Source organism: Phacochoerus africanus, chromosome 3 (genome assembly GCF_016906955.1).
Source record: "Phacochoerus africanus isolate WHEZ1 chromosome 3, ROS_Pafr_v1, whole genome shotgun sequence".
Classification (NCBI taxonomy): domain Eukaryota; kingdom Metazoa; phylum Chordata; class Mammalia; order Artiodactyla; family Suidae; genus Phacochoerus; species Phacochoerus africanus.
Genome location: NC_062546.1, coordinates 199,390,367 through 199,417,064, shown reverse-complemented (window position 1 = coordinate 199,417,064; position 26,698 = coordinate 199,390,367). Strand labels below are relative to the sequence as shown.

The window sequence follows — 26,698 nt, the reverse complement described above, 5'->3', positions numbered from 1 at the left end:
CCAGCATTGCCGTGAGCTGTGGTGTAGGTCCCAGATGCAGCTCAGATCCTGAATTGCTATGGCTGTGGCGCAGGATGGCAGCTATAGCTCTGATTGAAGCCCTAGCCTGGAAACTTCCATATGCCATGGGTGTGGCCCTGAAAAAGAAAAAAAATTTTCATGGTAAAAAGTACGTTTTTACCTTTTGTTACATGCTGTAAGTATATTCCCAATTTTCATATGCCTTTTAACTTTAGTGGGAGTTTGGGGGGTGGGGTAGGGTTTTTTTTAGCTTTTAAAAATGTTTATTGACTTACTGCCGGCATGAGGTACACCTATCAGGAATCAGACGTTAGAGTGTCCCTGATAAGATTTGACCTTGTGCTAAATGAGTCTAAGGAGGAATAAGGGCACATTTTGGATTGGATGCTGTTAGGAACTGGGGGCGGTTCAGTATCTGATTTCTGTTTATAAGGTGAAATGTGAAGAGGGACTGGAGATAACGGTGGTAAAAGGCAGCAGTTACTCAGCGGAAAAGATTGTTAGTCATTTTGTGCCTGGGATGTGGCCTTGGGTAACTTTAGTGGATCTCTTTATTTTCAACCACCAGAGACCATAGAACTTTTCAGAGGAGCCATGTGTCTGTCTTCGGTTCTGGTCTCTCCTGAACCCACGGCGGGGAAGTTCCCCCGCCCCCAAAACTGCTCTGTCGCAGCCATCAGCAGCCCCCACATTGCTGCGTCCAGTAACCAGGTCTAGTCTTCATCTTACTTGCTCTCTCAGCAGCAGGTGACGTGTTCGATGCCTTTTGTCACTTGCTTCCAGAGGACCACAGCTCTTAGGTTTCCCCAGCCTCACAGGCCTGCCCCTTCTGAGCCGGCGTTTTCTCTTCCCTCTGCCTCGGGAGCACCTCAGTGCTCGGCTCGCAGACCCCAAACTCGCCTCTCCAGCCGCTCCTTAGTTGTCTGATTCTACATCAGGATCCATCCGGGATCTGACCGCATCTCACTCCCACCACTGCTATCTCCCCCATCGGGATTATTCTAGCAGCTCCCTAAGCGATCTCTTTCCTTCCAGACGTGCACCTCCCAGGGTGTGTTCTTCCACAAGCTAAGTCCTCCTTTAGAAAGCAGGTCAGACCATTCGTCCTACTCACTGCCCTCCTCTGCTTTCCCATCTCACTTGGAGCAAGAGCAGAGTCCCCGAGTAATCTGGCCCTTTGCTATCTTTTTAGAAAAATAACTTCTGACTCTTACTCACTCTACTCCAGCTTAGCTGGCCACCATGCTCTTCCTCAAGCAAGCCTTACCCTGGCTCTTCCTTCAAACCGAAACACAGTTAAGTTGAAAGCTCAATTGCTTTTCTTCACTAACGGGGGTCTTTAAGACTGCAGTTTTCTTTGAATACAGCTTTGGTCCCTTTTTTTTTTTTTGTCTTTTCTGTGGCTGCACTCATGGTATATGGAGGTTCCCAGGTTGGGGGTCTAATCAGAGCTGTAGATGCTGGTCTACGCCAGAGCCACAGCAACAGGGATCCAAGCCGCGTCTGCAACCTACACCACAGCTCACAGCAACGCTGGATCCTTAACCCACTGAGCAAGGCCAGGGATCGAACCTGCAACCTCATGGTTTCTAGTCGGATTCGTTAACCACTGCACCACGATAGGAACTCCCCATTCCCTTTTTAATGTATTATGTTCTCATTGTCATCATTTTCTAAATAATCTTTAATTCAAAAGTCTCTCTCCTTTTTTCTTTTTTTTTTTTTCCTAGGGCCACACCCACAGCATATGGAGGTTCCCAGGCCAAGGGTTGAATTGAGCTACAGCAGCTGGCCAGATTCAAGCCAGGTCTGCGGCCTTCGTTGCCGTGCAGCTCACAGCAACGCCGTATCCTTAAGCACCTAAGTGAGGCCAGGGATTGATCCTGCATCCTCATAGATACTAGTCAGGTTTGTAACCCACTGAGCCACAACAGTAAATCCTGAGTCTCTTTTAAATCATACAGGTAATGGTGGGTTTAGTCTTATTTTTTAGACTTCAGAGGGAACTAAAAATCCCCCTTGGGTCTCCACTCTGTCCTTGTCCCTTCTCCAGAAGCCACCATTGTCCTTGGATGATGAAACCTTATCCATGTCCGTAGAGCGCGTCCTTCATACCTTTGCCTTGTGTAGACCAACCTGTGCGTAGGGAGGTTCACAGAGAAGTGAAGAGCACAGCTTGTAGGGTTTCTTTCGAAATCATAGATGGGAGCTTAGAACTTTGTTTCACTTAAAATACTTTAAAGTTCTTTTAAGACCAGTACATACAAATCTATTTTATCTGTTTAGCTGTTCTAAGACTTTTCATTTACATGTTCCCCTGTTAATCCAGGAGTGTCTTTTCTTCTTCTTCCAAGGAGGGCAGCACTGATCATCCATCCTTAGGCCTGCTTTCTTCTGCTCTGTTCCATATGATACAAACCACATTTTGCTTACTCTTTTACCCCAAATTTGTTTAGGAATGTTTTGTTTTTAGTGACTGTTTTTGTTTCATTTAAACGTGTGTCAGTTGTGTCATATTTGTTGCACTGTGCCGTGAGCTCACAGTGGGTGCAGTTCTTCCCTCGTGAGTTTAGGTGTCACCAGTGTTTCTTGGGTGAAATCAAAGCTAATCTCCTTTTATAGAGTCAGTTTATTAGGTACCTATGAAGTCAGCCTAATTGTTCGTGTCTGGTCAAAAATGCACTGTGAGTCCGCATAAGAAGGAGGTCAGACCGCACACCTGGAAGTGGATGAACAAAGCTTTAAGTCCTGGTTGCAGACACCGGCAACTGGTTTTTTTTTTTGTTTGTTTGTTTTTTCCTCCAGAGCTGGTGCCATCTTGCTCTTAAGGAGAGCTTACTTAATCATTTAACCATATATATCTTTATCTGTTTGAGAACTTTAAATTTAATCAGACTCGGCCCAAAGTCCAAAAAGTTACAGTACTGTAGTTCAGTAACAGGACAACTAATGAACATAATTTTTTTTCTTACAGTGTTTAAAGATAATGCTGGAGAAATCTGGCCTGTCAGGTAAGTTACTGACCAGACTTAGCCACATTGTACTTAGAATAAATTATCTCTAAGCCTAATGGAAACTTCAAACCTTTTCTTCTCTAGGGTTGTCAGCTACACTTTACATTACTGTATGTACATAATTCTATAGATTAGGGAATGTAATATGAATGAAAAAATAACCCAGGGGACCCTGCAGTGGCTCCCCAGGTGGAACCATGTGAGCTCGAGGAGGCGTCCTTCCAGTGAGTACTTACCATTCTCTCCACCTAAGTGGAAGCCTGGGGCTTCGCTGCCTGGCAGGGACGTTCACTTGCTCAGGTTCAGGGCACTTCTGGGAACTTATGTGCAGTGTCTTGTATCATCCCGCCAGGAGACCTCCCAGGCAGGGACCATCACTCGCTCCCCTTTTACAGATGCTGAGAATGGTTAAATGGCTTAGCCAGAGTTGGACAGCAAGCAGCCAGCTCGCTCTGATTTAGAACTCTGATGTCTTTCCGCTCTGCTGTGCTGTAAAGTAATGGTGTTCACCTGCAGCTTCCTGGGACTGTCGTTTATTCCCTTGGCTGTAGCTTCTTTTGGGGGGTGGGGAGTTGATTGTTTATAAAACATTACTGGTTTTTAATAACCAGAATTTCTAACTTTTGCTCCACTCAGCTTCCCCCTTCCCTCCAAAAAGTTTTCTTCCTATTTTGCCAGTACAGCAACTGTGCTGAAAAACTGAAACCCTATTAAAGTCTAGTTAGCAATTTTTTTTGGTTTTGGTCTTTTTAGGGCCGCACCCGCAGCATATGGAAGTTCCCAGGGTAGGGGTTGAATTGGAGCTGTAGCTGCAGGCCTATACCACAGCAGTGTCAATCCAAGTCGAGTCTGTGACCTACACCACAGCTCACGGCAACGCCGGATCCTTAACCTACTGAGCGAGGCTAGGGATCGAACGTGCATCCTTATGGATGCTGGTCAGATTCGTTTCCGCTGAGCCACGGTGGAACTCCACAAGTGTTATTTTTATTTGCAAGTAATGCAGTTTTTGGTGGAATAGAAAATTAACCAAATTGGCACAAAAGCTTAATTTTTTTTCAGGCTCTGGAAGAGATAATTAACTTTTTTTTTTTTTTTTTGTCTTTGGTCTTTTTAGGGCTGCACTCAGAGCATATGGAAGTTCCCAGGCTAGGGGTCTAATTGGAGCTATAGCCGCCAGCCTATGTCACAGCCACAGCAATGTGGGATCTGAGCTGTGTCTGTGACCCACACCACAGATCACGGCAATTCTTGATCCTTAACCCACTGAGCGAGGCCAGGGATTGAACCCACAACCTCATGGTTCCTAGTCAGATTCGTTTCCACTGCACCACAACGGGAACTCCAAGATAATTTACTTTTAAAATGAGTCATAGTTCCCTGGTGGCCTAGTGGTTAAGAATCCAGTGTTGTCAGTGCCATGGCCCTGGTCACTGCTCTGGCATAGGTTCAGTCCCTGGCCCAGGAACTTCCACATGCCACAGGCATAGCAAAAAAAAAAAAAAAATTTAATAATTATTAGATCACATCCCATTTTATATTCATTTATCCAGAAGGGTCAAACTGACAAACTCTTAAAACATATTCTTCTGAATTTTTTTTCATCCTGGTTTTGATTTCTTCATAGGAGACACATGGCATTTACGAAAAATGGATTGGTGCTTTGAAGCTGGGGAGCCTTTATGTGAAGAAGTGAGATTATTTCTATGCATTTCATTTGTAAAATGATTGTGTTTGTTTTGTATTTTCTTAAAGACACCCACCCCACCCCACCCATATGAATAAATTCCAGAGAAAGAGTTACTTTTTTCTAGGATACAGAAATCCACACTCGGGTCTGCTTTCACTTTCTCCCCCTGCAGCTTTTTTCATAGAGTCAGAGGGAGTTTCAGCCCAGTGGAAACGTATCTACTGACATCTGTGTAGAGGCCTCTTCTGACAAGAGGCTGTGTCTCTAGTAGTACTAGAGTTTTTCATTAGAATGCTGCGACCCCCTGAGAACAGAAGACATTGGAACCAATGAAAGAACTTGAAGATACAGTCGGAACTTTGAAACCTGAATGTTTTAATGTCGGAGTTTCTCTAAAGTAATGATGGCAGAATTCATTTTACCAACCAGTCACCTAGGCTCTGTCTCAAACTGCATCTCTAAAATCCCACCCAGACTTTTAGGGTAGACTTAGGAGCAGCATTATCACAGGATGTTTGGATTCTGGCTAATCCTATTGTTGCTCCAAACAGTCAACCCCCCCAGTCCAAACCCATGGCCTTAGAAGTAGACCGAGCACAAAGCCTAGTGAGAAAGCGTAGGTGCTTGTGCTCACTGCCCTTCCCCCCAGTCTTCGTCTGCCTGCTCTCTGTTCAGCGAGACAGTGGCCTTGACACTTTAAAGCAGAGGTCGGTTTAAAGCAGGTGTGCAGGGACCCTCTCTGGAACACTGTTTGCTGTGTGACATCAGGGACAGTGTGGAGAGGCCCCTCTCGAGTCTTAGCCAGGAATTTGACAGCCCAGGGTAAGGAGTGGACCACAGAGAATCTTCAGAGCATACAGTTTGGGTGTCACAAGAGTGTATCGAGTCAAATGGTTTCCTCATTTTCTTCTCTTATTATTGGACAGTAAGAGGAATTATTGGGAATATCCCAAATCAGTATCAAACAGTTCAGGCAAAAGCAAATTCATTACCCTCAGAATTGGCTTCTTTCCACAGATTTGCTGTTTGTCTTTCCCGTCCTGATCTTTTTCGGTGGCTCACCCTTCTTAGCTGATATCCATCATGTTTGGCCTCAGCCTTGAAAGGACCTGTCAGTTTTCCACTCTTTCTGGACTGCTCCCACTGCGGGCCTCCTGCTCCAAGCTCTGTGGTGTTTTGTTTCTTTTTTGGCCACCCCATGGCATTATGGAGCTCCCAGGCCAGGGATTGTATCCAAGCTATAGTCGCAGCCTAAGTCGCAGCTACAGCAACGCTGGATCCTTAACCCTGTGCCAGGCCAGGGGGTTGGACCCTCGTCCCAGTGCTCCCTGGAAGCCACCAATCATGTTGTGCCACGACAGGAGCTCCTGTTTGGTTTCATTTTGTTTTTGCCTCTTACCTAAGTTACTTCTCTGGCTTCTCTGAGCCTAGGCGTTCACCACTTTAGTTTCACAGGTATAGCAGCTAGATTGATCTTTAAAAATCCCTTCTCAGAAATCTTGAGTGGCTTTTTCAAGAGCAACTGAAAACTTCTTTCTGTTCCACATCTCTTTGATCTGTGACCACCTTTCCAGCCCATTTTCCTTTCTGTTCCTCTCCAACAGGTGCCTCCCACTCTAATAAATCTAGTCTCTTAGCTCTCCACCCAGACAAACCTGAACCTTGACTTGCCCTGTTCTTTTCTTGAGAAATTCCTTCTTTATTTCCTGTGGCTTTTCCAAATCCAGTCCATCGTTTGGGCTTAACTAAAATGTTATCTTTGTAAATCAGTCTTTCATCATTTCTCATCCATCTCCCTTTAATTTTTTACAGTTCATAATTACACAATTTTAATACATAGTGGTATACTGCTTTATATAGCCTTAGCTTATTTCCATCTCTTCAATATCTGCTTTGTTATTCACTTACTTATTTCTTGAAGAGGTAACAGAGGCAGTAGGGTTATTTTTAAAAGATCAAATGGTCTGTTTATTCCTTTCAGAAGTCATAAATGACCAAAAAAAGGGAAAAAAAAACTTTTACTTTTTGTATTCCCAGGATGCAACACTGAAAGAGCTTATGATATGTTCTGGAGATACCTTGCTTTTAACTGAAGGAAAACTTCCTCCTCTGGTAAGATTTTTGCTCCTGAGTAGACATTTTGTAGGTAGCAGTTACTGTTTCATGATGACAAAGATAACACATTCCCATTGTGTGAAAATGGGGAAATACAATCCCAGAGAGAATACTACCAAAATGCTACCAGACAGCCATCGTATTTTACGTCGTTAGTGTTTTCTTCCTATAAAATCAGGTTGTATATACAACTTTATTTCCTACTTTTTATATTTAATTCTTTAACCTGACCGTAAAATCCAAAAACAATCATCATATCCCATGTGTAACTTGACGCAGTTTAATTCACCTGTATCCCTGTTGTTGGAATTTAGCTTGTTTTAATTTTTTTGTTTGTATCAATAATTCTTGAATATAAAGCCTTCTTAAGACAGTTCTAAAGATGGAAGTAACAAGTCAGAAAGTGTAAACTTTTTGAAGGCTCGATGCTGTATATCACCAAATGGTTCTCCCAAAGAGCTGTACCAGTTTATAGTCCTAGCGGTGGTCTGAGGGCGGCTCACCCCTGCTCTTCCACAGATGCTACGTATCGCCACTTGAAAAAGCCAACACTTACTAGTTTGGTTTCTCTTTTTTTTTTCTTTTCTTTTTTTTTTTTTTTTTGGTCTTTTTGCTATTTCTTGGGCCGCTCCCGCCTCATGTGGAAGTTCCCAGGGGAGGGGTCGAATCGGAGCTGCAGCCACCGGCCTACGCCAGAGCCACAGCAACTCGGGATCCAAGCCGCGTCTGCGACCTACACCACAGCTCACAGCAACGCCGAATCGTTAACCCACTGAGCAAGGGCAGGGACCGAACCCGCAACCTCATGGTTCCTAGTCGGATTCGTTAACCACTGCGCCACGACGGGAACTCCCTGGTTTTTCTTTTAATGTAGACGTGTAAAGATGAAAACAAGAAAATGACCCAAAATTCCAGCACTCAGTCATTTACTTATGATTAGAAAATTCAGCATAGAAGGCTATAAAATGATAAACAGGTTTCTCCTATATCTTTCTCTCCAGAAAGTGCTACAGTTGAGTTCTTTTTCGTTGTCTCTTCTTCCAAGAAAAACATTGCTCCCCGTATATGTCCTGAATGTAGATATGTGCCTGTCCTTTTTAAAGTTTACGTAAAGGGGATCGTAGTTTCCATCCTGTTTTATACTTTTGTTTTTATTCTAGCTGCTAAAACACATTAGTCTCAGTCATCCAAAAGACCGATTTTTATGATTTTAAACTTTTGATTGTAAGAACAGTAACGTATAATATTAAAACAGTATTTAATACATCTTAGGGAAAAATAATAAATAGAGGAATGTTTTCTGTATCGATGTTTCTCTGTATGGAAGTAGAAGTTGACTTGATCTGTGCATCACCAACAGTGAGACATCTCCATTCTTCAGGGCTTCCTGAAGGTGCCCATCTGGTGGTACCCGCCACGGGGTCCCTGGCATCACTGGCATCATCAGGACCAGATGGACTGTACCTTTGCTCAAGGTGGGAACTGGAGAACTAATTCCACCTGGTTCTGCCAACACCGCAGAATTACAGCAGCCAGCGTGTCATGAAGAGAAGTAAAATGACTGCTGCTGCTCTGAGAGGCAACTGAAATGTGTGTTTTTCTTAAATGTAAGGTGGCGGAGTTCCCACCTGGCGCAGTGAGTCACGTATCCAGCAGTGTCACTGCAGTGCCTTGCGTTGCTGCTGTAGCATGGGTTTGACCCCTGACAGGTGTCACCCCCAAAAATTAAAAATAAAATGCAAGGTTGAAAGTCAAAACCCATATTCCGTAATTCATAACATAATAAAAACCATCCTTTTTTTTATGGCCACACCTGTGGCATATGGAAGTTCCTGGGCCAGGGGTTGACTCCGAGCCACAGCTGCAGCCTGCACCACAGCTGCAGCAACACCAGATCCTTTAACCCACTGCACCGGGCCAGGGATCAGACCCGTGCCTCTGCAGCAGCCTGACCCGCAGCAATGGGAGTCTTAATGCCCTGCGCCACAGTGAGAATTCTAAAAGAGGAACTCATCCTATTTTTATACAATGGTTTGTAACTTCTATGAAGTATCTGTCTTTTGGGGGGAGGGATTTACTTTTCATTTGCCATCTGTTATTTATTATCTTTGTTATGCAATATATAAAATTTTTCAAGGAATTGTTATCTATCATCTCTCCGGTTCCTCTCGATAGTATGAATAGCAGGCCCAATTGTCATAGCAGACTGGTAGGATACTGAAGTCTCGTGATACTAGTGACTTCGCTGCAGTGCCCAGGGCCGGAGAGGCAGGGCAGGAGCCAGACCCTGTTTTTCCTGCCACCGCCATCCAGGAGCTCCCGGTGTGGACTTCCTCACACCCACTCTAGTAAGGAGACTTAGGCCCGGCCCCCTGCTTCCTCCCCATGCAGCCCCGAGGGAGGAGCTGTCTCCAGGAACTCAGAGGCCGAGCTGCTTGGATGGAGTTGTACTAAACCTATCAGCAGTACCCAGACATGGCGGAATTTCAGAACCCTGAAGTAGATGCCTTTAAACTCCTGTCACACGTCTTGCTCTGTCCTTTGTAGGTGCTCCTGGTGACAGGCAGGCGGAAGTTTCTCTCCACTACTTGGGAGACATTGAAATCTCAGAAGATGCCACCCTGGGGGAGCTGAAGTCTCAGGTCAGCCTTCCTCCTGCCACATAGCGTAGTGGTGATCTGGCTGCTTCCAGTGAGATATTAACATATTCTTCTATTTCCTTTTGCCTCAGTTACAGTCTGTTCTGATATGGCATGTGTTATATGCCATGTTCAGGGGTGAGTACCCAACAGGCCACACGCGCATAGAGCCCACACAGCCCCTGGGTTTGTTTCTGCCCCATGGCTTTCATTTATCCCCTCTCTGACAGGCATGCTGTGCTTTCATTTGAGCATCTCCTCAGTGACGTGCAGCTCATGTTCATTTTGAGTTGTTAGGGACATATTCGTTGGAACATTCGTGAAGCATTCACCTTACTCCTTTATTTACATTGTTTTGTGTCATCGTGATTCATGTGTTAAATGTTGTTAGTTAAAAGCTGTGTTGTCCCTGGCCCAGGAGGTCAGACTATCAGCTAGATGTTAGGGTGTTAAATGAAAATGGATTGTTTGCTGGGGTATCAGCATCCGCAGGCAGAGAGTCTTCTGTCCAGATGGAAGGGCTGGATTGCGTGCAACCCAAAATGCTGAAGAAATGTCTCACTCTCGTTAGATTAAAACGAACATCCTTTTTTCCTCTTAGAGGAAAAGATGTGGGAGCATGTGAGATGAATTCGTCAGTCTCTGACAAATGACTTTTCTTGTGTGTCCTCAGCCTATGAAATACCTTCCTCAAAAAAAGCAAGTTGTCTTAGTCTCATTAGAAAAGTAGAGAGACTTTTTTTCTTTCTTGTATTGGATTAAAAGACAAAAATGCTGTTTCTAGATTAAAAATGGATGAATATTGGCCTTTTCATATATAATGCAACCTAAATATATAAATAGTTACCTGTCCTTTCAGAATTAGTACAGCAGTTCGGGCCTCACAGTTGGGATCCAGAGATTCTGCAGCATTTCAGAATCAAAAGAAATGCCCTTGGCAGAGCACTTGAGGATCAGAGTCTGCTTTTGCCAGCATGGTCTCTGCTCCTGTGAGTTATCGTCATGTAGAAATGAGTTTTAAAGTTTCATTTTTGAAAACACTCGTTGAAAAAAGGAGTTTTTGGCTCAGATTCAGGCCGTTTCAGTAGAGAGGCATATCAACATTAGCCAGGACAGATTTAAGAGATACTCCTGTGGATTTTTGTCATTACTCAATATTATCATTACTCAAGATGCTCTTTTCCTCAGATATCATTGTGTTGTGCTTCGTTTTTCCCTAAAGCAATCTGTCTGTAAGAGCGCTTTTGCAAATGTCTGTCTCTTTTCTAGGCCCTGACCTTGCCGAACTTCTCGGAGTTTCCCGTCCCTTCCCCAGCCTTCCTCAGAGCCTGGACGGTGGAGTACAAGCGGCCCGGCAGGCTCTTACGCGTCCACCAGCAGCAGCTCAAGTAGGTGTCTTGGTGAACCCTCACTCACAGGAAGCCCGTTCCCCATTTGCCAGGTGGATGCTGTTATCTATCGGCAGTTAAACTCTGGGACAGCTTCGGCTTTTCGTGTTAAGTATAAATGTAGTTTATCTGTTTTCCTGTGGTCCAGAGGCTGTGAACACAGTTTCAAGTGTTGTTTTCCTCCAGCTTTATTGAGTGCTGATTGAATAGAGCATCGTCTGAGTTTAGGGGGTATGAGCCGTGGATCTTACAGACTTGCGTAGTGCAAAACGATCACCGCCGTAGTGGTAGCTCATGTCTCCACCGTTTCCCTCCCGTGGCGAGGACGTGTGAGAGCCCCTCTCACTAGCACCTCTCGAGTACGTGACGGTGTTACGAGTGAGTGTGCTGGGATGCTAGTTGATAGTTGGTAACTGGAATTCTGTACCCTTCGACCAGCATCTGTCCTTTTCAGCCACTCGCAGCCCCTGGTTTAACCACCGTGTTAGTTCCAGTCTGTCAGTTCAGCTATTTTTAGGTTCCACATGGAAGTGATGGGGTGCACATTTGTCTTCCCTGACTTGGTGTAGTGCCCTCAGTGTCCGTCCGTGTTGTCGCAGATGACAGGACGTCCTTCCTTCTCACGACTGAATGAATTCCTCTGTGTGTCCACATACACACAAACACCCCACTGATTTATCTGTTCATTTGTTTTTTTGTTTGTTTTCTTTTGTCTTTTTAGGGCCACATCCGAGGCATATGGAGGTTCCCAGGCTAGGGGTCTAATCGGAGCTGTAGCCGCCGGCCTAGGCCTGCACCACAACCACAGCCACATGGGATCCGAGCCGTGTCTGCGACCTACACCACAGCTCACGGCAACACCGGGTCCTTAACCTACTGAGCAAGGCCAGGGATCCAACCCGCAACCTCATGGTTCCTAGTTGGATTCGTTTCCGCTGTGCAACGACGGGAGCTCCTCTCCGTTCATTTGTTCACAGAACTGGGTGTTTCCGTATCTTGCCTGCTGTGAACAACGCTCCTGTGAACAGGGGGTGCCGCTAATCTCTTCAAGGTCCTGACTTCCTGTCCTTTGGTGAGATACCCGGAAACGAGGTTGCTGGATCATAGGGTAGTTCTCCTTTTAATTTTTTTGAGGAACCTCCATTCTGTTTTTCCATAGTGGCTGAGCCAGTTTCCATTTTCACCACAGTCACAAGGGTTCCCTTTCCTCCCCATCCTTGCCAACACTTCTTCTCGCCTGTCTTTTTGATGATAAGTGTTCTGACAGGTATGAGATGAGTACCTTTTCATGTACCTGTTGGCCATTAGTATGTCTTCTTTAAAAAATGTCCAGTAAGTTCCCGTGTGGCTCAGCAGTAATGAACCTGACTAGTATCCATGAGGATGCAGTGGGTTAAAGGATCCAGTGTGACCGTGAGCTGTGGTGTAAGTCGCAGACGCAGTTCAGATCCCCCACTGCTGTGACTGTGGTGTAGGCTGGCAGCTGCAGCTTCAATTCAGTCCCTAGCCTGGGAAGCTCCATATGCCACAGGTGCAGCTCTAAAAAGACAAAAAAAAAAAAAGTCGGAAGTTCCCATTGTGGCTCAGTAGTATTGAGCCCTGCTAGAATCCATGAGGATGCAGGTTCAATCCCTGGCCTCGCTCAGTTAAGGATCCAGGCATTGCCATGAGCTGTAGTATAAGTCACAGACTCGGTTCAGATCTCGCATTGCTGTGGCTGTGGTGTAGGCTGGCAGCTGTAGCTCCGATTTGACTCATAGCCTGGGAACCTCCATATGCCACAGGTGTGGCCCTAAAAAAAAGCAGGAAAAAAAAAAAACTTGAAATTGGTTTAAAAATTGTTTTAATTATGTGATTCAGTATTTTGTTTCCTTTGTCATCAGGGAATGTAAGTTGGGGAAGAGAACTGAGATCTGCCTAGAGCCCCTTCAGAAAGAAGAATACTTGGGGTAAGATGTTCTCCCACATACACAAAATTATACACATCTGATCATAGTAGATATTTTTTTTTTAAATTTGACAGTCAGTAATAAAGTGTTTTTTCACTGCTTCCAAGTAGTCTGGCAACTTAAAACAGACTGTGTTCCAGAAATGTGTCTGCATGTAAGCTTCAAGTGCACGGTGAACCCATAGTGATCTTGGAGTGTATGCAGGGTGCCCCTCCCCAGCTCTGAGCAGTGCCTGCAGACCGTCTCTCATCACACCGATGGACGGTAGCACTCAGCCCTTTGTCCTCACGTCACTGATGTGTTACATGCTTAGGGAATGGGAATTACCCATCATTGCCTGTCTCCCACTCCTAGAATGTAAGCTTTTTGAGAGTAAGCACTTTGTTTTATAAGACATTGTTGTCAGTATCACCAAATAGTAAGATTTCTTCTACCTGACCAGATATGATTGCTCTTTTTGCCTGCCCGTTGTATAACAACTCTGCTGGCACTCTTTCAGCAGTATCTTTCATTTAATCCTACTGTTTTGTAAAAATGCATTTTATTTTATGGCCTCCCTTGTGGCATATGGAAGTTTCCAGGCCGGGGATTGAATCGAAGCTGCAGCAATACCTGATTCTTTAAACCAATACACCAGGCCAGGGATCAAACCCATGCCTCCACAGCAACCCAGGCCACTGCATTTGGATTCTTAACCCACTGCACCACAGCAGGAACTTATAAAAGTGCATGTGGGAGGGGGAGTTCCTGTCGTGGCTCAGTGGTTAATGAATCTGACTAGGAACCATGAGGTTGTAGGTTCGATCCCTGGCCTTGCTCAGTGGGTTAAGGATCTGGTGTTGCCGTGAGCTGTGGTGTAGGTTGCAGACAAGGCTTGGTTCCCACGTTGCTGTGGCTCTGGCATCGGCCGGAGGCTACAGCTCCCATTCGACCCCTAGCCTGGGAACCTCCATATGCCACAGGAGCGGCCCAAAAAATGGCAAAAAGACCAAAAAAAAAAAGTGCATGTGGGAGTTCCCATTGTGGCTAAGCAGTAACAAACCCGACTAGTATCCATGAGGAAGCAGATTGGATCCCTAGCCTCACTCATTGGGTTAAGAATCTGGCATTGCCACAAGCTGCTGTGTAGGTTGCATATGTGGCTTGGATCTGGCATTACTGTGGCTGTGGTGTAGGCCAGCAGCTTTAGCTCCAATTCCACCCCTAGCCTGGGGACCTCCACATGCTTGTGGGTGTGGCCCTAAAAAGACCAAAAAAAAAAAAAAAAATTTCCTAATGCATATTGTATTACCAGGAGTAGTTTCCTGGAGAGGAATGTCTGGATCAAATGGTAGGGCATTTTAAACGTCTTATACTCGGAGTTCCTGTCGTGGCACAGCAGAAACGAATCTGACTAGGAACCATGAGAATACAGGCCTCGTTCAATGGATTAAGAATCTGGCGTTGCCCTGAGCTGTGGTGTAGGTCGCAGATGCAGCTTGGATTCCCCCCTTGCTGTGGCTGTGGTGTAGGCCCAGAGCTGTAGCTCCGATTCAACCCCTAGCCTGGGAACCTCCATATGCTGTGGGTATGGCCCTAAAAAGACAAAAAAATTAAAATAAACATCTTACACTTTTGAATTTCTTTCCAGGTAAGTTATACCAGTCTCTGTTCCCATAAGCAGTGTTTCGGAGTATTTATTTCACTTTCCCTCAAACCATCATTGAATGTCGTCGCCGTTTAAATGTTTGCTAGATTGGTACATGAAAAATGGTTATCTTGTCTCATTTGCTTCAATGCTTTGATCACTAGTAAGGTTGGAGCATTTTTTTTCAAAGGCTTATGAGCCAAATGTATTTTGTGAATGTGTGAATTATGTCATATATTTTTCCTGTTATTAGTGGGCTCTTAGAAGGTCTAATTTGTGTGGGCTCTTCCTGTAGTACGGAGTGTGTATGTCATGCAGTGTAAGTCCATCCTCTGTCCTCTCCGACAGCCATGCTGTGCGCTTCCTTAGCCCCCTTCCCTGCCCCCTCTGCTGCCCTCGCCCTCCCCAGGTAAGGACTCTGGCTCCTCGTCGTCTTCACCTCGGTCCCTGCCACCTCCTTGGCAACTCCTGCATCTACGCCGACCGCCCTTGTACGCGCTGGGACCTCAGCTCCCCCCACTGACCCTGCAACACCTACCGCCAGTGCACAGGTTTAGTCTCAGAAACCCCCTCCTGACCACAGCCCTCCTGCCTCCGCCAGTCTACTACTCCACCGGCCTTCACTCGCCTGTGTTGTCTGTTCCTTCAACCCTTTCTTTTGATGAAAGCACCAGTATAACAGAAATATAACATTAAAATCACTCACTGTCTCATCCTCCTTTAGAAGTTTTCACTTCTCCTCTCTGCCTTCCGATTCTTCTGTGGTTTTACTTCCTGTCCTTCCCTAACAGTGTCCACACATCGAGACGTCTTTCTGACCTTTCCAAGTGTTCCTCTTCTTTCTCTCTCCACAAGGACCCCTCGGCCAGGCCCTCCTCCTGCAGAGGTCTCCTTTGCGCCTGCAGCTACACCATCACCTGTCTCCCCAGCTCCAGGCCCGCCAGTTCTCCCTGGCTGAGTCTCCACGGCGTCGGAGACATTTAGCATCTAAAATGGCGTTTTTCTGCCCGCTTCCAACTTCAGGCTCTGAAAACAGCATTTCCTAGGGAGTTGCCCTGTCAGGAACCTGCTCAGGTTGACCCCTCCTCCCTCCCTCCACTGTGGTCCAGCTCTGCCTCCAGTCTTCTTCTGTCCATGCCCCACCAAGGAGCTGCTTCCCCCGTCTTCAGCCTGGCCTGCTGCCTCCCCTGGGCCCTGCTGTGGATTCAGAGCAGGAGCAGTGAATCACCTCCACTCTGGGTCAGCGTTGGAGGAGATGAGAGTGAGGGTTTCCTGGAGTCCCCTGTGGCTTAGCAAGTTAAGGATCTGGTGGTGTCAGTGCTGTGGCTCTGGTTACTGCTGTGGCACAGGTTCAGTCCCTGGCCTGGGAACTTCCATATGTTGTAGGGGCAGCCAGAAAACCTCAAACCAAAAACAAGAGTAAAGTAAAGGTTTCCCGCCAGCCTTGAAGGTTTAGAGGAATCAGAGGGGACACTTTGCATCACATCCCCGGAGCTATGGCATGTTTCCCATTTTGTTGTGAATCTGACGTCTGACTCTTTTCTGGTACAGCCCCCAGGATGTGCTGCTGAGGACACAGATGCGCCTCCCTGGCAAGAGGGCATATGCTCTGCCCATGGACTTAGTGTGGGACACGGCCCGAGGCTGGACGGCTGGCTCCCTGAGGCAGCGAGTAGCCAATTTCTGTTCTCTTCCTGTGGAGAAAATCGAAATTGCCAAATACTTTCCTGAAAAGTTTGAGTGGCTTCCAATATCTAGCTGGGTAAAGTTGTGGGGCTTTTTCAGGGAAATTGGGCCTTCCTGCCATAGCAAATAGTTAACTACAGCATTCCACAGATAGGGAATTTAGTAAAAATTTGAGACTAAGTTTTCTTTATTCAGGATGCTTAATTTTTTTTTCTGTAGAACCAGCAAATTACTAAGAAAAAGAAGAAGAAAAAGCAAGATAATTTGCAGGGAGCACCTTATTATTTGAAAGATGGAGATACTATTGGTATTAAGGTAAGTTTCTAGCAGCAAATTTACACTTTGACAAAACACCAGGATCAAATGATTTTACAGAGAAGTTTTATCAGATCTTCAAGGCACAGATAATCCCGTTTTATATAAGTTGTTTCAAAAAATGGGGGGAGGGAGTTCCCGTTGTGGCTCGGTGGTTAACGAGTCTGACTAGGAACCATGAGGTTGTGGGTTCGATCCCTGGCCTTGCTCAGTGGGTCAAGGATCTGGCGTTGCCGAGAGCTGTGGTGTAGGTCACAGACCCGGCTCGGATCTGGTGTTGCTGTGGCTCTGGTGTAGGCTGGCGGCTGCAGTTCTGATTTAGACCTCTAGCCTGGGAACCTCCATATGCTGCGGGTGCGGCCCTAAAAAGACAAAACGAAGGGGGGGGGTGGAGAGGGAAAGTCAGACAGCTCATTTTATGAGACCAGAAGAAGCTCAATACCGAAAGTGTAGTTTGGGGTCTGACGAAATGCTTTCCGAGCTTGTCACTAAATGTAGAGCTGTAGGTTTTGTGCAGGTACTTACTCTTAGGACTTTTCTTTCCCCTCCTGGTTTGCTCGAAGTTGGATTTTGGGGGCGGTTAATCACCCCACTCAAGGCATACGGAAGTTTCTGGGCCAAGGATTGAGTCTGAGCTGCAGCTGTGACCTGTGCCACAGCTGCAGCAACGCCAGATCCTTTAACCCACTGTTCTGGACCAGGAACCGAACCCACGCCTCCTCAGCAACCCAAGCTGCTGCAGTTGGATTCTTAAGTCACTATGCCACAGGAAATGCCTCATTTTTTTTTTTACATCATGAATGAGCACTGGGTTTTTAATAACTAAATTATATTCTATGCCTTTTCTGCACCTGTTTAATTAGCCATGTGACTTTTCTTTTTCAATCTGGTGGTGTTATTACACAGTCATATTCTTGACACTAATCTATCTTTGCATTCCTTGGACAAACCTACTTTGTTGTCATGTATAATATTTTAATCCTTAATATAAGAATTAATAATTATATTAAATTATTGAATTAATAATTTTATTTGGAATTAAAATTAATTTTTATATTAAGGAATAAATATTTCCTTAACCACCACTTCTATTCAACATCATCTTAAAAAATATAACCTGAAGTTCCCGTCGTGGCTCAGTGGTTAGCGAATCCGACTAGGAACCATGAGGTTGTGGGTTCAATCCCTGGCCTCACTCAGTGGGTTAAGGATCCGGCGTTGCCGTGAGCTGTGGTCTAGGTCACAGCTCGGATCCTGAGTTGTTGTGGCTGTGCCATAAGCCGGCAGCTACAGCTCTGATTCAACCCCTAGCCTGGGAACCTCCATATGCCCTAGAAAAGACAAAAAAAAAAATGTGACCCATGTAATATGACCTTCCACCCAGTGAAGAAGAAATAAACAAAAATTGAAAGACAGGTTAATAAAAGAAGTTCTAAAAGGAAAATATAAAGCTCTTCTTAAGTGGAGTTTTTCTACAAAGGAGAGTTAAGAGACTATACCAATAAACTATTAGCTCTGTTAAAGAGAGTTCAAAGGTTATAAGAACAATATACATAAAATTACAAAGTACCTGAGAATACATCCAACAAAAAGATTTATAAGGCCTTCTGGAGAGTATTACAAAAATATTGAGAGGCATGACCGTTTCAGTTAGATCCAGAGCCATGTCGTGTTCCTTCCAGGAACAGTCAGGATGCAGGTAAAGGTGTCAGTTTCCCCCACATCCGTGGGTTCAGTATCATCCCAGTGGAAAACCATGTAGGTTAAAGAGGATAAATTCACATGGAAGGGCAAAGGGTCAGGGAGTTAAGATGTCTTTAAAGAGCAAGGTCAGGGTGTTCTGTACCAGGAAGAGTTCCCTTTGTGGCTCAGCGGCTAATGAACCCAACTAGGATCCATGAGGATGCAGGTTCGATCCCAGGCCTCACTCAGTGGGTTAAGGATCTGGCGTTGCCGGGAGCTGCAGTGTAGGTCACAGACATGGCTCAGATCCCTCGTTGCTCTGGCTGTGGTGTAGGCCGCAGCTGCAGCTCCTATTCGACCCCTAGCCTGGGAACTTTCTTATGCCACTGGTGCGGCCCTAGAAAGCAAAAAAAAAAAAAAAGGACTGATTACACAGCTGTGGTGACCATGTAGCTTTCGGGCAGATGTAGGATTGAAATAGAGCCTCAAAACAGAATCACACATGTAAGGAAACTTGGATTATTTAATAATGGTGCTGGGAGAACTGGAGAATCGGTTATTCCTGTAGGAAAAATTATAGTCATAATTTTTATTCCATTTTCATAAAGAGGGATCTCCAAGTTTGTGTGAGCTTCAGGATACAGGTTTTTAAAATCTGTATCCACCTCTGCTCATACCTATATGAAGACTTAAATGTGAAAAGCAGTGATTTTTCAACCTTTAGAAGAAAAGATGTAAGAAAATGTGACTTATGGATTTCTTGAAATAAATAAGCATAATCCATAAAGAGAAGGAACATACAAAGAACTTACACTGATTCTTCTTAAACTCTTCCAAAAGCTTGAAGAGGTAGGAACACTCCCAAAGACATCCGTCACCCTAATACCAAAACCAAAGACAACCAACAAAATTATAGGCCAGTATCTTTGATGACTATAGATGTAAAAATTCTCAACAAAATTTTAACAAACCGAATCAAGAAGAAATTTGTCATTTGAACAGAGTGATTACTAGAAGTGAAATTGAATATGTAATTTAAAAACTCCCTACAAACAAAGAAAAAGAGCAACAAATTCAACCACAGTGGACCCTAGAACAACAAGGGCTTGAGCTGCCCGCATCCACTTACACGTGCATGGTTTTCGGCACACACGTGCAGTTCTGCAGGCCCTGCAGCTGGTGGGGCCTCAGGAGTGAGGGGGGCCAGTGGTGGGCCTGGAGCAGCCACGGAGTTTGGTGGCTGTGGCGCCAGTCCCTATGGACTGCTGTACATGAAAAGTAAATACTTTTGTTCATCAAATGAAGCCGTACAAAGAAAACAGGCCACAAATAAAAAAAGCATATATGCAAGGATATAGCAATAAGGCTTATTATGCAGAATATGTCCTGTACTTCTCTGAACCAGTTACAGAAAGATAACCTTTGCCCATCTCCCCTGGGGGCTCTTCCCGGCAATTCTCAGAAAACGCAGTGGCCAGTAAGCAGATGAAAAGATAGCTTCCCAGTAAACAGGGAACCTGTGAAATAAAGCCGTGCACTGCCGGCCCAGACGCTCGGGACACCCCTGCGGCACCAGGAAGGAGTGCCCAGGGCCCGGGGGCGCTGGGGGGCAGTTGGCAGTAGTTAGTAAAGGTGCCTGTGTGATGCAGCCCAGCAGGTTTTTTTCCAACAAATACTATACAAAATCTATAGTACATATTTTTGTCACACAGTTATACACATTACTCAAATACATTTCAAACAGTATATACAGGGAGTGTTAAATCATTTACTGTTTTGTTTTTTGTCTTTTTTGCAAAAAGACGACTCCTTGGGCTTTCGTACCTGTGATGATGATCTGTCACTTGGATCATCTTCATCCCGCAGAGCCCGAGTCGCAGTCCGCCGCCGAATGAACCGACACGCCTGCCCGTTGACCTTGCTCAGAGCACTTCACGTCTAGAATACCTGAGCCTGTGGTGCTAAACTCCTCCACCACCGAGCCAAGGCTCACCCTACACCCCTGGGCGGGAGACAGCCATGCGCACAGACGCACAGACGCGAGGTTTGCAGCAGCGCAGACTGGCAGGAGCTTACCTGACTTTCAGAAAGGCAGTAGATAAAGCGGGGGGAAAACTGTGGGTTAGTGACGCAGACCACAGCAGTAAGAACAAGCCCTCGCTGCAGCTGTCAGTGTGACCCTCCGTCGGGGTACCCAGTACTGAGACAGAAAGCAGTCACAGACTCGCCACTCATAGGACGTATAGAACCGTGAGAAACGCTGAGGGTTGCTGAGGGCCCCGATCCTGTGTCGGAATCGAGCGGTGACCACGATGGGGACAACAGCGCCGAACTCTGTGGCTCTTCCTCTGTGGTGCGGGGAGGGTGGTCGGCAGAACCTGCGTTTCTTCCTTGCAAAGCAGAGATGAAGAAATAAGGCAGAAGGTTGATACTAGTAATAGGCGACTGTCCCCGAGCACTTCGTATTTGTCAGGCACCACCCATGTCTGTGTTCAACTCACTTTTCCTTCGTGACGGCCGGAGCTGAGGGGCCGGCACAGGGGGCCTGGGGACAGGAGCCGCTGGGACGCTACCTGCGCCCTGGAACACGTTGTAACATTTCAGTTTTGAAAAGTACATCATACACAACATACTGGAATTAAAAGTATACTGGTTATCAGGCACCACGTACTGGAATAGAGATCTTTTTTTTTTGTTTTGTCTTTTTAGGGCCGCACCCAGGGCATATGGAGATTCCCAGGCTAGGGGCTGAATTGGAGCTGTAGCTGCTGGCCTACCCGACAGCCACAGCAGCACCGGATCCTTAACCCACTGAGCGAGGCCAGGGAATGAACCTGCGTTCTCTTGGATGCTCGCCAGATTCATTGCTGCTGAGCCATGATGGGAACTCCAGGAATAGAGGTTTTTGTTGTTTTTCGGCCTCACACTCAGCATATGGAAATGCCCAGGCCAGGGATCGAATCCAAGCCGCACTTGCTACCTATGCCACAGCTGGGACAAGGCTGGATCCTTGACCTGATGCACCTGGCTGGGGTTCAAACCGTTGCAGAGGCAGTGCTGGATCCTTAACCCGCTGAGCCACGGCGGGAGCGCCGAGATTAGCCCATCTGTCACAGCGTGTTTCTCACCCGAGAGGAGAGGCGGGGGGCCCTCCTGCGGTCCTTCAGCCAGTGCCGTGGTCATCGAGGCTCACAGCACCTGTGACCAGCGTCGACGCTCCCAGATCCGCGCTTGGGAAGGTGGCCAGGAAGCCAGGAGTCCCTACCAGGGGGTCTGGCGAGCCTCAGAATGGCTTTTTTGTCACGTGTCACACATGCTGCTTCCCAGTCACATGTCCTCAGAGTTGACGTTTTGATCAGTTAACCCTCGCTGAGAATCTCGTCACCGCTGAGTCCTGGGAAGGCTCCACCCAAGAGGCGTCGGGGCTGGCAGAGGAGCTGGGGCGGCCGCTGCAGCAGCCCGCGGGACTGGCTGTGGTGGTCTCCGCGCCCCCTCCCTCGGCGGGACGTTTGTTTCTCAAGGTGGAGGTCTCGTGCCTGAAGAGCAGTGTCCCTTCTCAGGCCCTTCCTGCCATCTGTCCTCGTCAGGCGCTGGAGTGCTTCACGTCAGCGTCCACCTGGCTCGTGTGAATTCGGGTACCCGTGCTGCCCGCTCAGACGGGTGTTTACCCCCCTCTCTTAGATGTAGGCTCAAGGTGACTGAGGACCTTGTCGTTACCTGTTTTGACCTGCAGAACCTCCTGCTCGAAGACGACGACGATTTCAGTACAGACGGGGATGACGCCCGGAGAGGACGACAGAACCTGCTCACTCTGGGGAGGAAGGAAAGGTAACGAGGAGCCTCCCTGCGGGAGGGGAGGGCCCACCCCGGGCCCACCCCGGGCCCACCCCCTCCTCCACCTCCACCTCCAGGCCGCGGCTCCCCTGCTCTCGGGAGGCTCCTGGCTCACGGAGGCGCCCCGCCAGGCCGCGGTCCCCAGCTCCCGGGAGCCCTGTTCCTTCCGCCTGCCTGCCCTCCTCCCCACCCGGCCTCCCCCGTCTCTAGGGCTTTTCCTTCAGATGCCCGCCCCTGCCCTCGGGTCTTGGTTGTCTGGAATATGAGCTGCCTGCTCTAGCTGTGTCCCCTTGCTGTCACCTGCTGTCACCCCTCTCCCCTCCTCCCCTCCAGGCGGGCAGCCAGGCTGCTCACCCCGTGACCCTGCCCCTGGCTTCTCTGCTTGGCCGCGTTCCCACCTTCCATCTTCCCACGAGTGTCCTCTTCGCTCGCTCTGCCCGAGTCACCTCACCTGGGTGGGCCTGCTCCCTCCTTTTCTGTACCCAGTCCAGCTCTCTCCAGCCTCCAGCCCATTACACCTACCAGAATCTTCTGGAACATTCTGCCAATAGTGATGCTTCAAACTACACATGCCTGGGCCTGGCTCCTGCCACCATGGTCCATGTCCTTATCCCCACACAGGCCACGCCAGGGGTGCCACGGGCATCCTTCCTGGCTCCACTCCCAGCCTCCTGGGGCCCTGTTGCGTCCTGAGCCCACCTCTCCCATTCTGCTCTGCCTTGGTGGACTTTCCTTTCTTACCCGAGCTACTGCAGCAGCCGTTCAGCAGTCTGCCCGCCTGAGGGAGCCCCCGCTCGCCTCCCACCTGCCACATCGGGTGTGGTGACACCACAAGGCACGCCCTCAGCTGCCAGGGGCAGCTGGCACAGGGGAGCGAGAGAGGCCGGGCTGGAGGTGGAGTGCCCCGGCTCTGGGACCCTGGGCGGTTGATAGAGCTGGGCGTCTCGGACCCGTGAGTGTCACGCTGTGACGGGGAAGGTGAGGGAAGGTGCGCTGCCGTGAGACGTTTTCACTCAGCAGAGGGGAAGGCCCCGGTCAGACCTGCTGGCCTTGGGGCGGGGTAAACTGAGGCCCCCGAGGGGGCTTTGGAAATGTCTGTCACAACTGCAAGTGGGCATCTCTGTGGCCTATTCTGACCCGACCCTGAAAGTTGGAAGGAAATTTGGAGTCACTTCAAACCCCTCCACCCAGTGGGGCCCTCAGTGTCTAGGATGAGACTCCGTGACGCCTTTGTGTCCCCTGCAGCCAAGAAGCCCTTCGCGTGCAGAGCAGCGACAACTTCTCTGGTGCAGAGATGCCTGCCCGGCCCCGTGGACCAGAAGCTTCTCTCTCCATCCGCGTGGGGAGTTTCCGATAGCGCCGGCGGGCGGTATTGCCCGGATGCGGGGCCTCGGCTCCGCTCCAGGTCGCCGGCCCGTTCCCGCGAGCAGCTCTGCCCCTGCCTGTGCGACACCGACTCCAACCCCCGGCTCTGTCGTCTCAGGCCAGGCGGGTGACCGGTCACCGGCTTCGCGGCGCATCCACCCGGGGCCGGCACTGACTGGCCGTCCTCCAGGTGCCAACCCCGGCCGTTTGGCTGAGAACACTGCCGGTTTCGCAGCCGCGGACGGCGCGGCGTGTTGCTCGCCTCTGACAGACCCGCAGCCGGCGCCCGCACGCTTCCCTCGGCGGCCGGGGCTGGCCGGGCTCTCCTGCCACGTAAACTGGCGTCTGTTTTCTGTTCCCCTGTGGTTTGAGTTCACACCGAGTCGAAAGCCGCCTCTTTCTGGGGGGAGCAGCCCCGCGAGGCCTGCGAGGTCAAGCCGCCTCCGGCTGGTGCTGCCGGCGGGTGCGCCGAGGGCCTGGCTCTGCGCAGCGGAGAAAGGAAATGGGACCCGGAGTCTACCTGGTGCCGCCTGGCTGGCTAACTTCAGGGGTCTCGGTGGGTTTGTGGCAAATGCAGCGTCGGCAGGGATGCTGCGCTGAGGACACAGGCCGGTCACATTCTCAGACCCACTCCGTCGAAGCAAGACTCTGAGAAGACGCCAGGAAGTCCTTGCTTGGCCCTCTTGTGACCCGGCGCTCTTGACTCCCACGGGCGCTCCTCAGCCTCTTGAGCGGGGAGCTGAAAACAGCACCTCTGACGGCGAAGAGGCCGAAGCATCCGGCCGAAGGGAACTGGCAGGCGGCCCTGCGACAGAGTGGCCGCTCGCGGGATGAACGACCTGCTTTCCTCCTCTGTCCTCCAGACACCGTCAGAACCAATGACAGGAGCTCTCATCTCCTCCGTGGTCCGTCTGAAGTGGTTGGGTTGCCGGTTAGGTACCGATGTGTCTAGAAGCAGCTGCGTTGTAAGAAGTCGAACTTCGGCGGGTCCTGGGCCTCAAACGCTGAAGCCTCGCATCCGTCTCAGGAGACCCGCGCGGGGTGGAGGCTCCTGGTGGGCTGCGGGCTGCCCTGCGGTAAGCGTTTCAGCGGCGTAGAAGCTGTTCTGTCCCTTTTACTTTACCTGGCAGGGCCCCTCGTGCCCTTCATTGCCCTGTAATAAAACACAGACGTAATAACCGAAAAGCCCAAAGCCAGAGACCTCGCTGGGGGGCACTTACCAGGAGGAACACGGGTCAAGGTGCCTTGTGGTGTCCAGGCCTCAGGGGCCTCTGCTTGTCAGCTGGCTCCCCTCCTTCCTTCCTTCCTTCCTTCCCTCTTAAAAAAATTCTGGGTTGGGGGAGTGCCTGTCATCGCTCATCGGAAACGAATCTTACTAGGATCCATGAGGATGCAGGTTCGATCCCTGGCCTCGCTCAGTGGTCAAGGATCTGGCATTGCCATGAGCTGTGGTGTAGGTCACAGATGCGGCTCAGATCCAGCGTGGCTGTGGCTGTGGCGTAGGCCAGTGGCTACAGCTCCCATTTGACCCCCAGCCTAGAAACCTCCACATGCTGGGGTGCGGCCCTAAAAAAAAAATTCAGGGTTGGAGTGGGGCCACAGGGAGAGAGCTGTAAGTTTCTGTTAAAAAATAAATGGTTCAATTTGTAGCTTCCTGTCCCTGTGTTCACGTTCTGGCCTTTTTCCCAAGTACCTGCAGATGCTGAGTTGCTGGGGTTTAGATTTAGGAACAGCACTTCAGTGCTGCTTTAGAAATAACAGAAGTATGCTTTGGTTTCAGATAAGTTCAGCCTCATGGGAATGATTGTATTTGAAGAAACCAGAAGTGGTCTGGTTCTCTTTTCCTTCTAGGGAACTAGAACTGGCAGTGGTGGCTGTGTTGCAGAAAACTTTATTCAGCTGTGACTTTTTTTCTGGCAAAAGGAACAGGGAGAGGGCACAAGAATTTCCTGATGGTCCAAAGCCAGAGCTCTAGGTGTGGGCTCTCCCCGGAGTAGACTCAGCTAAGAAGCACCGAGAAGCGGCTGCTCACCCATCCAGACAGAGGATGCGGTGTCTGCTGTGTCCTCTGTCCTACCGGACAGTAAAAGACGCAGGTCCCCAGTGTTCTGGAAAGTCGGCTGTGCTTCAGGGAGGGGGGTGATGCACGAGTTAAAGGAAGCGGCGTCTCCCATGCCCACCAGTGGGCCGTCTCCCTGTCCCCACTTGGGCTGACGAGTGAAGCCCCCCATCCTGGGGCCAGAGGCCACCAGCAGCCCCCCCAGTTACAACCTGTCACGCTGTGTCTCCTTCCAGGTGCCTGCGAAAGTCATGGGCTTAATGCCTGTCACCTCTAAGCAGGTGACGCACCCTGCCCTGCCATAGCTCTATGCCATGTGGGGGGTTCTCCTCTGTGGGCAGGTGGCCCAGGGTGCCACAGCTGCCCACCTTTCTCCAGCCTAGACGGCAGCTCCTGCCGCGGCCTAGGTCCGAGTTAGGCCCAGTGGATGGAACGCCTCACGGTTCAGCAACAGCAGCTGAAATGACAACAATCAGACCAGGAACCAAAGTATTGAGAGATGGCGACTGCAGAAGGACATCTGGAAAACAAAGCCCCGAGCAGGGACAGCCCCTCCGGTGACCGGCCTGCTCTCTGTGGCGCCCCTCACATCCCCCAGGGACATCCGTGGTGGTGGTGGTGGTGGCCACACCAGGGCGCTTTCCTCCCGAGAGTGAGACCAGGGGGCTGAGGGCCTTGGGAGCCAAGTGACCTCAGGCATTTTGTTCCCAGCGTGGGGTCCGGCAGCAACCGACTTCCTGTCCTGGAGAGCTCAGGAGCTTACGGTTGAGCTGCTTCCGTCCCCAGCCTGCTTTCGTTTCTGAGTTTCAATCCGTTTTTGCTTTCTGATCAGAACTGTGAAGGCTGAGGCCTGGCTCCTGCTCTTTACAGGTACTGTTCCCAGGCCAGCACCCAGGCTGGGCTGCACTGTCACCCTCCCCCGGGGCACAGACCACATCCGGGACGTCTGCTTGTGACTGAGGCCCCGTTTCCTCACTTGTCATGGAGGCTGGGCTGGGTGTCAGGCCTGGGACCAGGACAAGCCAGCACTCGAGGTATGATCTCTGGTACTCAGCTGCCCCAGCTCTCGTCCCCGCCACTTGCTGCTGTGTGACACGGGACAAGCTGTGAACCCGAGCCTGGGTCCTCACCTGTAAAACGCAGATACCCACCTCATGGGACTGTCAGGAGAAATGAATGAGTTACTATGTGTAAAACCCAACTTAGGCCAGCGCCTGGCATAAAACAACATAAGTGTGTTCGCCATCAGCACGGTGATCCGCCACTGCTGGCACAGCCCCATTCCCTTTGCACCCACTGGTTGGTTCTGAATG

At 49.0% G+C, this 26,698-nt stretch overlaps 1 protein-coding gene across 16 annotated transcripts in view; it reads left to right on the top strand.

Moving 5' to 3' along the window:
• Positions 1–24,975, top strand: part of USP40 (ubiquitin specific peptidase 40) — an 81,320-nt gene extending 56,345 nt beyond the window's left edge. For 7 of the 16 annotated variants that reach the window (XM_047773820.1, XM_047773804.1, XM_047773814.1 and 4 more), the window contains 11 exons: positions 2,996–3,032; positions 4,663–4,727; positions 6,763–6,837; positions 8,222–8,315; positions 9,388–9,482; positions 10,749–10,867; positions 12,751–12,816; positions 15,995–16,205; positions 16,349–16,444; positions 21,861–21,955; positions 23,207–24,975. In XM_047773820.1, coding sequence (XP_047629776.1) covers positions 2,996–3,032; positions 4,663–4,727; positions 6,763–6,837; positions 8,222–8,315; positions 9,388–9,482; positions 10,749–10,867; positions 12,751–12,816; positions 15,995–16,205; positions 16,349–16,444; positions 21,861–21,955; positions 23,207–23,318 — 1,065 coding nt within the window. In that variant the 3' untranslated portion in view covers positions 23,319–24,975. The other 9 variants (XM_047773806.1, XM_047773805.1, XM_047773809.1 and 6 more) reach the window with 9 other exon arrangements.
• Positions 24,976–26,698: the final 1,723 nt, after the last annotated feature.